General features: G+C 58.0%; 1 protein-coding gene across 2 annotated transcripts in view; it reads right to left on the reverse strand.

The window, feature by feature from the left end:
- Syn3 (synapsin III) overlaps positions 1-11,041 on the reverse strand; it is a 312,814-nt gene that overhangs the window by 19,950 nt on the left and 281,823 nt on the right. For both annotated transcript variants that reach the window (XM_005374650.1, XM_013519163.1), the window contains exons 8-9: positions 4,029-4,171; positions 9-83 (exon numbers count right to left, since the gene is read on the reverse strand). In XM_005374650.1, coding sequence (XP_005374707.1) covers positions 9-83; positions 4,029-4,171 — 218 coding nt within the window. The remainder of the gene's footprint in view (positions 1-8; positions 84-4,028; positions 4,172-11,041) is intronic.

The raw sequence follows: 11,041 nt of genomic DNA on the forward strand, positions 1-11,041 counted from the left end.
GTCCTTACCGCTCCGTCATGGCCACCTGCTCCAGCATGGCGGAGCCCGTGTTGGCCTTCCAGTTCCCGGAGATGGAGGTCCTCCTGCGGCAGAGCACAGCGTTAGGGACGCCCTGGCCACCGGCTCGCTGCCCTTCCCACGCTGGCCATGAGGGCCCGTGCCCGGTGTCTGGCCCAAGCTATGGCGCAGCTTCTGGGTGTACACCCCCGGCTGTTTTCCTGCTCTCACTGTCCTCCCGGGATGACTGACAGATCTGCTGGGTCTTATGTATCATTTCCTGTATTATTATTATTATTTTTTACATTTAAAGATAATTTCCAAAAATGCTGACACTGAGAAGATCGACCTGACCTTGTGCTGGAGCAGCGCCCCAAAAGGGCCCCATGCTGGGGGCTGGGTCTGCAGTCTGTTGCTGGTTAGAGAGGGAGCCTTTGAGAGGTTGGCCAGGCGGGAGGAAGTCAGGTCAGGAAGCGCCCCTCGGAGGGGACGTGGGCTCCCTTCCTGCCCCTCCGTCTCCTCCTGGGCTTCCTGGCTGTCTGAGAAAAGTGGGCTACTTCCCCCAGTGCACTGGGCGTGGTGTCCGGGGCTGCCGGAAGCCCAGTGGAACCAGAGGCTGAAATTCTGAAACTATGAGCCCAACTCAACCTTTCTTGTTCTTAAATTGACTTGCACCAGGTGTGTATGACAGTAACAAGAGGCTGACGACCACACTGGACCTCTTATTTTCAAGCAGAATCAGGGCAGCGCATCCCTGTTGGTTCTGGGATGTTTTGCAAACCCCAAAGGGAGGAGCGAGGACTTTGCCCGTTGTGGGGGGCAGGCAGGCCATCAGCTGCTGTCCGTCTCGCCTGTCTTCCCACCCCCGCTCCTCTCTGCACTGTGCCTAGAGGTTGTTCTGCTCCAGCAGCAGCTGCCACCTCCCATGCTCCCTGTGCCTGGCTTCTCACCCTGTCACGGTCTCATGTGCCCATGTGGACTCTGCTGCCAGCTTTGCCTCCACCTCTTGCTTCCACCCTGCGGCCCCCTCTGAAGGGCAGCAGAGCCCCCCTTTCACCCGCTGGGTGAGGCTCCTGCCCTGGGGTCCTGTCTCCCCTGGGGGTCAGTGCAGTTTCCTCTGGGGACCGGCCCAGGGCTGCAGTGTCTCAGTACCACTCCCTGCCCTGAGGACCAGGTGCCTCAGACCTGCCTGGAGGGCGGCCCGGGAGTGAGCAGCCACAGGGGAGAGAAGGGTTCTGGGACCTAGGGAGGAAACAGCATCACCTGACGCGACCCCGGAGGCAGCCCCTGTGCTGAGCGGGGACAGTGGGACCCAGCCGGTGACGGGAGGGGTCAGAGAGATGTGAGTTTGAATCCGGTTCCAGCACTTGCTGGCGGAGTAACCATGGCAACATCTCTGCATCTTTGTCTCATCCTTGGTAAAACGCGAGCAACTGTGGCCCCAGCATTCTTAGGGCTTCTTGTGTGCCTGGAAGGAAGCGGTCCCATAAATCTCCCAGCACAATGGGCGCTCCATTATTCTGAGCGGGCGGAGACAGGAAGAGCTGGTGTCCGGGGCCGAGGCCGAGGGGACACGGGAGCACGATGACGCAAGCGCAGACTGCGGTGTACGATCTCCGGGTCAGGGCCGCGGGTCGTGGGGTCCCGCACCGCTCACTGCAGCCTCACAAAACCGGCCGAGCCAGGCGCTCTTATTATTCTGGTCCTGCTCGGAGCCAGGCGCCACCAAAGCGCATCTCAGCCCTGTGCCGTCAGCCTGGGCTCTTGGTGGACAAACCCGTGACCACAGCGGACGCAGGGAGCGGTGCCGGCAGCAGTCTGAAAATGTGGCTGCAGCTGGGGTAGAGCACGGGAAACATCGCCTTGTTATGAGTTCCTTCGTCTACTTGGGCTGTCTCGGCAAAATGCCACAAATGGGGCGGCTTATACACAGCAGATGTTTAGCCGGATGCGGTGGTGCATGCCTGTGATCCCAGCTATTTGGGAGGCTGAGGCAGGAACGTAGAAAGGTCATCACCAATCTGGACAAGTTGGTTAGAGCCTGTCTCAAAGTTAAAAAGGAAAAGGGCTGAGTGGTCTAGTTCAGTGCTCCCTGGGATCAATCCCTAGGACCGCTGCTCAGCAACGACACCCAGTCCTGGTGCAGCCTGGCCCTGGACAGGAGTCGGGGCATTGACCCTCGTGGCCCTCTTTAGCTCAGTACGCAGATGGGCAGACATGGGAGAAATAATCGTGGCTGTGTGTGCACATGTGGCGGATGATATACTCATATTTCCTCTCTGTGTCTGCTCGGAGAGCCCTGAAACGGTAGGTGCGGACGTGCAGGGACCGGGCAGGGCAGGAAGCGGCTGGGGCGGGGGCCACGCTGTCCACGGAGCCCTCCCTGGTGCGAGCCACCCCAGGGTCTGGGAAACTGTAACTGATGACAAACTGTAGCTGTCAGGTCAAAGAGGCTGCGCATAAACGATGAGGCGATGAGGTCATCCCAAGAGAAAAGCTGGGACAAGGTGTCGCCAATGTCAAGGGGAGCTCACACAGTGGGGAGCGGAGGGAAATGACATCATGCCGGTCGGCAGCGCCGACTGGGAGCAGGCGGAGGGGTCTGAGCACCCGGGGACGCAGGAGGTCGGAGTGAGCTCGCCGGCCTCGGCACAGAAGCGGGTGGTGGACGACAAGACGGGGCCGAACTTGTTCTGAGAACCAGCGCCCGCCTTCCCGCCACTGCGTCCTCCTAGTCTGCCCCTGGCGCCTGCTCCGGTGGCCCAGGCATCGGCCGCGAGTGGAGATTCAAACACAGACTACGTGGTCCTCAAGCCTGAAGTCACCACCTGGCGCTCTGCGGAAGAGGCAGCCCAGGTAGTGCAGGAGCAGCCAGAGGCCACGGGCCGGATGTGCACGGCGTGGCCAGCGCAGCCTTCTCAGGCAGCGGGTGCACCGGGGTCCTGGCACGGCCACACGGCCCTCGGTCGTGCACAGGAGACGTTGCCGGCCAGGACTCCGAAGTGCCGCAGCACGCACCGCTGGCTGTCCAGGGTCTTGTGTCAAAGGGCAGTGGTGGCAGCTTCCCCAGAGGCCCAGGAACGTGCGACCTCTTCAAATGCTGCGACCTCCTGCCTCCCCCAGCTCGGTCACCAATGCTACCTATGAGCCCAGCCCCGAGAGTGACTGACGTCCTGTGTCGATCTCTTTGGGGTCCCGGGGGCTGTTCTCTCTGCCTTCCTGTAGCCGCAGCACCCCTGTCTCCAGAGGGAATCCCCTGCCGGCTTTGGGTCCTGCCTGTGACTCCCCGTCTTCACCTCTGTCTCTCCCTAAGCAGCCCCGTTTCCGTGGGATCTGGATCTTGGGAGCAGCACCGAGGACACTCAGGGCAGACCCGTGGCCCAGCCGAGCCTTGACACCCCTGTCACTTCTGGCCACGCAGATCGCGGGGCTGCCCAGGGCCTGTGTCTCTCACACTGCAACCTTAGTAGGGTTTGTTGGTTTGTGTTTAAAGTTTCTGATCGCCTGTGGTTTTCTGATAAATTCCCTTAAGTGGAAACCTGTGAAATTGTGAGCTGGGCTTTCTAGTGCGCAGCCCGAGAGCCCCATGTGACCCTGTGTGATCTCTTGGGCAGTGGTTTCCTTCTTTCTTTTCCTTTTCTGGCGTGGGGTTTGAGCCCGGGATGCTCCACCATGAGCTGCATCCCCAGGCTTTTATTTTTTATTTAACACAGGGTCTCTTTAAGCTGCCCAGGCTGGCCTCATACTTGGGATCCTCCTGCCTCAGCCTCTGAAACAGCTGAGATGGTAGGTGTGTGCTGCCACTTCCAGCTTCTACCTGGCTTTATCAGTTCCAGAGACGCCCCAGTGCAGTAATCTGTTTTACGTGATGCTTTCCGCATATTGGCTGCACACTGAGCTACAGCCACAGAACTTTTTAGTTTTTATTTTGAGACAGGGAGAGCTGTGATGTGCAGGGAGGCCGAGGCAGGATGCTGGCGCTGCCAATCTCCATCTCTCCCGCCCTTCCAGCCCCCCTGCCTGGGACTCACATGTAAGCCTTGTAGTTGGAGCCGATCTTCTGGATGCGGATGTCGTACTTGGAGTCGATGAAGGCCTCGGTGGTGGCGTAGGTCTTGGCCATGGCCACCACGCTGGTGATGTCCTGGTAGTCGAGCTGGTTCTCCACTTTGATCTGTGTGGGAGGAAGAGGGAGTGAGCGTCACCTTCTACAGCGGTCCCCTGCCACGTGAGCAGTGTGCGTGCGGTGTGTGTAATATGCGTGTGCAGTGTGATGTGTGCAGTGTATATGTGCAGAGTCCGTGGTGTGCATGTGAAGTGCAGTGCTGTGTGTGTAGTATGTATGTGCAGTTTGTGCAACATGTGTGTAGTACGTGTGCAGTGTGTGTGTTTACACACACAGGAAGGTCTGCAGTGCTGGTGCAAGGCTGGGGCGAAGCTGGCACAGATCCACCCTGGGTGGGGCAGGTGCTGGGGGAGCCTGGACGGGGCAGTGGGGTGCCCAAGCCCGACAGTGCTCTCCAGGCTAAGTGGAGTGTACCCCAGTGCTGCGCGTAGCTGGGCCCTGGGGACCTGCGTGTTCGGAGAGGTGGCCCTGCCCCAGCCGCCGAGAGTTCAAGGGCAGGGAGCTGGGGGCGGCCGGGTCCAGGCAGCGCCCTCTCCCCTTCCCGTCCCCAGCTCCCAGCCCTCAGTCCCCGACCGAGTCCTGGCCCGATGTCTGCACCTCCCTCGGACGCTGCCACCACCTGTGCCCCAACCTGCAGCCTGTAGAGATCTTCCCGCCCATGGGGACCCAGCACACGCTCATGAGGGGGCAGACGGGCCTATGACCGTCACTTCAGGTGGGAAATGAAGATTTGCGCCTCTGTTCTGGGCCGTGGAGCAGAGGTGCCGAGCTGGAGCCGAGGTGCTGCCCTCGGAAGTCCTGCTGTCCTGCGCTGGCGCAGACCGCCTTCCACGGGGATGGATGGAATGCGACTGCCCCAGAGCTGCCCGCCTCCCGCCCAGGTGGCCCCGCCTCCCGGTGGTAAAGCCCCCCCACTGTGCCTGGAAAACGCAGGCGGGGCCGTGGTTGGAAGCCAAGGTCCTCATACTCCAAGGCAGCCAAGGCCACAGGGTGCCAAGGCCGGATGGGGCCCATGGGGCTCTGCAGAACGTGACATTGAGGGTGGCTCAGCACAGGCGGCAGGCGGGGACCGGCTAGGAGAGGTAGAGCAGGGCCCCCGTGTCCACAGAAAACCCCTCCCGAGCGGTTCTGCTGTGAACGGCCCTGCGTGTGCGCTGCTTCAGGTTGGCCACTGTGCCTTCAGGCTTTTAGGAGCAGCATCGCTGTCACCCAGCTTTTAATTTTTTTTTTGTTTTTTGTTTTTTGTTTTTCTCCGGTACCGGGAACCAAACTCACGACCTTGCGCTTGCCAGGCAGGCGCTTTGCCGCTGAGCTAAATCCCCAGCCCCACTCAGCTTTTAAATGAGCATCACATTGTATGCAGGGGGGCTGGGTCTTCGGTAGGACAAGTGGCACAAATACAGAAATACTCAGGAGACTCCTCTGGGGCCCTCGGGGTGGGGCCCACTGAATGGGTGAAGATCACAGAGCAATAAACGATGAGTGGATACAGGACGTTAACTGTCCCTCATCCTCAGGTCAGTGGCCACTGAGCCAGGTGGCTTGTTTACCTTAGAAATATTTAGGTGACGCCTGGTGTGCCACACAGCTCTGCAAGGAGCTGGAGAGCCTGGCACTGTCCCTCAGACCACAGGAGACCCTAGGGTCTGGGTGCTTGCACAGGAGGAAGATTTGTATCTGGATGAATAACTGTGTGAACTGATGGTTTCTTTTTTTTTTTTTTGTCTTTTTTTGAGACAGGTTCTGCAGTTCAGGCTGGACTTGAGCTCACTTTGTAGCCCAGGCTGGTCTCAAACTTGCAACGATCCTCCTGCCTCAGCCTCCCGAGTGCTGGGATTACAGGAGAGCGCCACCACGCCTGGGCTGAACTGATGGTTTCATGCCAACAGCGAGCTCAACTACTGTCCAACTAACACAGAGCACCTTCCTTGAGAGCTGGAATGTGTGCTAGGTGGGCTCTGTGACCCTGGTCATCGGTCCATTTAGAGCCATCGTCACCCTGCTAAGTCACTGTGAGCATCGCATGTCAGAGATAAAGACACAAAGCGCAGGGAGGAGCTTGCACAGGCTCAGGTGGCTGGGATTGGGAAGGACCCACCAGGGTCGCGAGTGACAGGGACCGAGCGGACAGGGGACCGGTTAAGCGACGGAGCCACGTTGGAAGGTGAAGGAGGAGGACGACCGCCAGGGTAAATGCCGCGTCTGCCTGAGACTGCAATGCGCAACCGCTAAGGCCAAGCTCAGGGAGGCGGGGGTTCCCCAGTCTTGCGTGAACATGACCTGGAGGCGCTGTCCTAGAAGAGCTGTGCATGGCTGTGAGGAGGCTGAGCTGCATTAGGCTGGCTAATAGGCGGAGGGTAATTAAAGGTCAGGGTCCATGTGGACTAAGGCCTCACAAGTCTCTTCTCCCCGTTGCAGCCCAGCCTCCAGCACAGAGCCGGGAAGCAGCACCACAGCACCTGGACCTAAAGGGCCCTCAGCACACATCCGTGAGCCATGTGGTGAGCCATGTCGGACGGTCCCAAACCCGTGGTTCCCACCAGCACGGGTTGAAAATACCTGCAGAAGAGTTTGGGCCCATCCCGAGCACCTACAGCCTTTTCGTCTCGTTATTCCCTGGGAACTCAGGATGACACTGTACAAGCCCCTGTGTCATTTTGGGTGTTACAAGTGACAGAGGTGTCCTGATGTACACAGGGGACGTGCAGGCAGAAGCGAACACTCTGCCACTGCGCGCAGGGACTGAGCGTCTGCAGGCTTGGGTGCTGGCGGGGTCACGGCCTCCACCCCCTTGGAAACCCAGAGATGCTGGACGTAGATTCACTCATTAAACAGATGGGTCCAGCACCTATTTTCCCCATGTCTATGGTTTGTGTCTGGGTGTCCCCCCCAAAGACACATGCAGTCATGGGGCCAGCGTTTAGAGTTTAAGTGAGTGCTATACCCTCCCTGGGGCTGACAGATTGCATATGTAAGGGAGAGAAAGAGGCTGCCTGCCACCACTCCTCCCTTCTGCTCTTGTTGCTTTTGCTGTCTTCTGCCATCATGAATGGTTGCCCCCTGCCATGTGCCACCCTGCCTTGGAGCCAGCTGAGTATGGACTGAAACCTCCACAGACTGTGAGCTAAATAAACCTTTCCTTCCTTAATTCTAGGTGTCGGGTATTTTGTCTCAGCAATGAGAGAAAAGTAACCGAGACACCAGGTCTGGAATGACCCTTAAAGGCCCCGTGTTAGGCACTTGACCCCCACTTGTGGTGCTGTTGGGAGGCGGATGGGTCTAATAGGCAGAAGTTAGAGCACTGGGGGTGTGTGACCTTGAAGGGACTCTAGGACCCCGAGGGGCAGGCTGAGAAATCAGACACTGACGGGTCTGCAACCAGCTCGTATTAGGAGTGGGCTAGAGGAGCGAGTGACACACGCATGTGCCTGGTCAGTGACTGGCGCGTGATTGGCCAAAACATCCAAAACGAAACGCAAAACTATAGCTAAAAACAACCCAACCCAGTGTCCCCTGGATTTCACACAGCTGCTAAGGAATATATAACCTTATTTAGCAATCGCATTAATTTGCTAATATTTAGTAATAATGATGGTATTGTTTATGTAATAGTAATAATCTTAGGGGCTGGGGATTTAGCTCAGGGGCACAGCGCCTGCCTGGCAAGTGCAAGGTCGTGAGTTTGATTCCCGGTACCGGAAAAAAACCAAAAAATAGTTATAATCTTAGTGTTGTTAGGAACCCAGTCTCTCCCTCTTTGTGGTACTGGAGTTTGAACCCAAGGCCCAGACATCCTAGTTGAGCATTTTACCACTGAGCTACACTCTGGGCTGTGGAGACGAGATTTTTAAGCGTAAAGGAAAATCACGCAATCTGTAAGTCACATTTCTGCCGTCTATGGGGCTGAGGTCCAAACGTCAGCTTGCGTCTGTAACGTGCTTTTCTCTTGTCCCACAAGATGAGCTAGAAGCTGCGGCCCACAGAGCAGCAATGTGGTGTCCACAGCCCGCCTGCGGCCCGGGGCAGCCCCCTCCCTGCCACCCTTGGAGGCGTGGACCCTAGGCTCGGAGGGAGAAAGTGTCCGGGGTAGAGAGGAAAAGCCGTGTGTCGACACCACGCGTGAGTGGGAGGGGCCTCGTCAGCCGGGGAGGGGCAGTCTGAGGATGGGAAAGGGCGGCGTGTCAGTGGGTTGAAACAGACCAGCCTGCGAATCATCCGTGACTTTACAAAAGGTCACAGGTCACCCCTGGGGGATGCTAAGATCCCATCTGCTCATTCAGAAAATGGGCCCGGTGTGGTGTCCACACCCACAATCCTAGGACCTGGGAGGCTGAGGCAGGAGGATCTCTGTGAGTCCAAGGCCAACCTGGGCTACATAGTGAGTCCAAGACCAGCCAGCAGTACACAGTGAGACCCTGTCTCAAAAAAACAACAACACCCATAGCCCAGAGAAATGGGCTAATAAAGAGATGAAGAAATGTCCTCATTGTTTGATGAATGCCTGCTAACAAAATAGAGGCATGAGGGGAAGAGCGTCACCCTCCAAAGCCCCTAGAACCATGAGGGCCAGGCTTCGGCCACCACTGCCCCACCCAGGGGAGAGGCTGAGGCGAGGCCGGCCACTGTGGGCAGATGACCCCGACCTCAGAGAACAGTCTTCACGTTGAAAGAATCCCTCGGACAGACTGGGGTGCAGGGGGGACACAGGAAACCCTGCTACCCACGGGGTGCCCTTGCCGCAGCTCAGCCGAAATGGCTCAGACTCACTGTCCCCCCACCAGTCACAGGAAGCCACAGTGGGGCACCAGGGAGCTGCCATTGGCCCTCGAGGAGTGCAGGGAGCTCTACAGGAAAAGCCACCTGGTGTCCCCAGATAAATAAAGGCCAGGAAACACACACGCGGCCCAGAGGGAGGGGGCCTGCCGCAGATGGAGAAAGCCCCGTGTGGACCTGACCGTGTGAACTGCAGGCTCTGTCGGGACGGGAAGAGAAGCGGTCAGTGGACAGTGGTGGGGGAACACCGACCGTCCAGTAGAGGAAGGGTTGGTGTGCCAGTGACCCACGGCAAGGTTACAGCAAAAGCAGCTTTGCTGTGTTAGAAATGCGTTCTGAAATAGTCCTGTGTGAGACGAGGTGCTGGGGTTTGCTTCAAAACAATCAGTGACACAGCGAGGAATGATACAGCTGTGGGTGGGCGGCCAGACGCCTCGGACTTCTACGGTGCCGGTTCCGCCTTGTGAAGATGCTAAAAACCACCAACCTGCGTAGTTTAGGGGACGGGGGAGCTTTACGAGACTCAGACCTCACATTTGAAGAACAAGAAGAGGATGCAGTGCTGGCGGGGAAGTGTGGGTGTGGACATAAACAAAACTGGCCATCGGTGGCCACTGGCGGGGCTTGAGGGACAGGCGCGGTTCCAGCTCACCACTTTCTCTTCTTTTGCGTATATTTGAAAATTTCCATCATAAAAGGGTGAAAACAAGCAGGACTAAAGGGGAAAGACAGGGGAGAGGCCCTGCCGTTGCTCGCAGGAGGTGAAAGTGCGCGTGGCAGTTCCTGCAAGGCCACGACCCCTTTTCTGTGTGTCCACTGCAGAAGAGGAGCTGGCCAGGGGCACGATCAGCCTCTCTAAGAGGAAAAGGACCAGTGTCTGGGAGAGTTACAGCTGTCCTCACAACAGTGACACTCTCCCGCGCTCCTCCCGGAGGCCAGGGTGACACGTGGCAAAGGTCAGCCCGACGGTGTGCTCCAAGGGCCGGGCACTCTTGTGCCGCCTTGCCGTGCAGGCGCACGTCTCGGTCTGTGCCAGTCACCACAGTAAAACGTCACAGACTAGGGGCTTACGCAGCAGGCACTTGTGCTCATGGTCCATGTAGTGTGGAGTCTGGGGTCAGGGCCCCGGCGCGTCTGTCCATTTTCTGCCGCTGAGACCCGGCACCTGGCACCCAGTGCTGAAAGGGGCAGAGGTTGGGCGCACGTTTTCAGTCGAGGTCGGCCGGCTCCAGGGCACAGGCAGCATGGCTGAGGAGCTGGCGCTGGGGGGAGGGCTCCGCCCTGAAAATCGGGGACAGTCAGTCCCTAGCATTGTCATGTCCTCCTCTCCTTCCTACAGAGTGGTTCAGAGAAAGCAGTTTGCAAATGGCCAGTAAAATGCAACGCAGCGATCACTCTAATCCATTTTTTATAGCTTTTTCTTCTTTGGTGAAAAAAATTACACACATTCAAGGCAGAAAGAGGTCTAAACTCTAGAAAGGAAATCTGGGAAGAAATGAAAATCTCGCTCCTCTTTTGAGCCCAAGCCTCCTGGTGGAAGATTTCTGTCCTCTTCTGGAAATGTCCCACGGGTAGACTCAGGTAGGGGTGTGGAGTGGGCCTCGTCCTGTCTCACTCTGAGCACAGGCCAGAAGACAACGGTCCCCTTCTCCCAGTGCGCTGTGACAGAGCCGGCCCTCCGGGACCCAGGGAGTCACCCCGTGGGTACAGCGGGGCTGGGCAGCTGGCAGCACCCATATGGAGATGGGGTTTGTTTGGAGCAAGGTGCCAGCTCCGGTACCCTCCGGATCTGTCTGCTGGAGTTTCCTTGGACGCTGCAAAATGACATGTTCCGCACAGCAGGTAGGGCCTGGTGGCCCAGTGCTGCCCCCCTCCAGGCCACCATGGGGCACTGCCATGGGGGGTGCACTGGTGGGGGGCACAGGACCCCTGTGGACAGGTCCACCTGTCAGCTGTTGGCCAACCCACACCATCAAGAGTCCGTGCTGGGGGAAAGCTGAAAGGGTAGGACGCCTTTTTTTGGTACTAGGGACTGAACCCAGGGCTTTGCACTGTGCTACATACCCAGACCTTTCTTTTTGGAGGCAGGGTTTTGCTAAGTTTCTAAGTTGCCCAGGCTGGAGTTAAACTTGGAGTCCTCCTGCC

The sequence above is a fragment of the Chinchilla lanigera genome, unplaced genomic scaffold, assembly GCF_000276665.1.
Source record: "Chinchilla lanigera isolate Chin_1 unplaced genomic scaffold, ChiLan1.0 scaffold00004, whole genome shotgun sequence".
In the NCBI taxonomy this organism is placed as follows: Eukaryota; Metazoa; Chordata; class Mammalia; order Rodentia; family Chinchillidae; genus Chinchilla; species Chinchilla lanigera.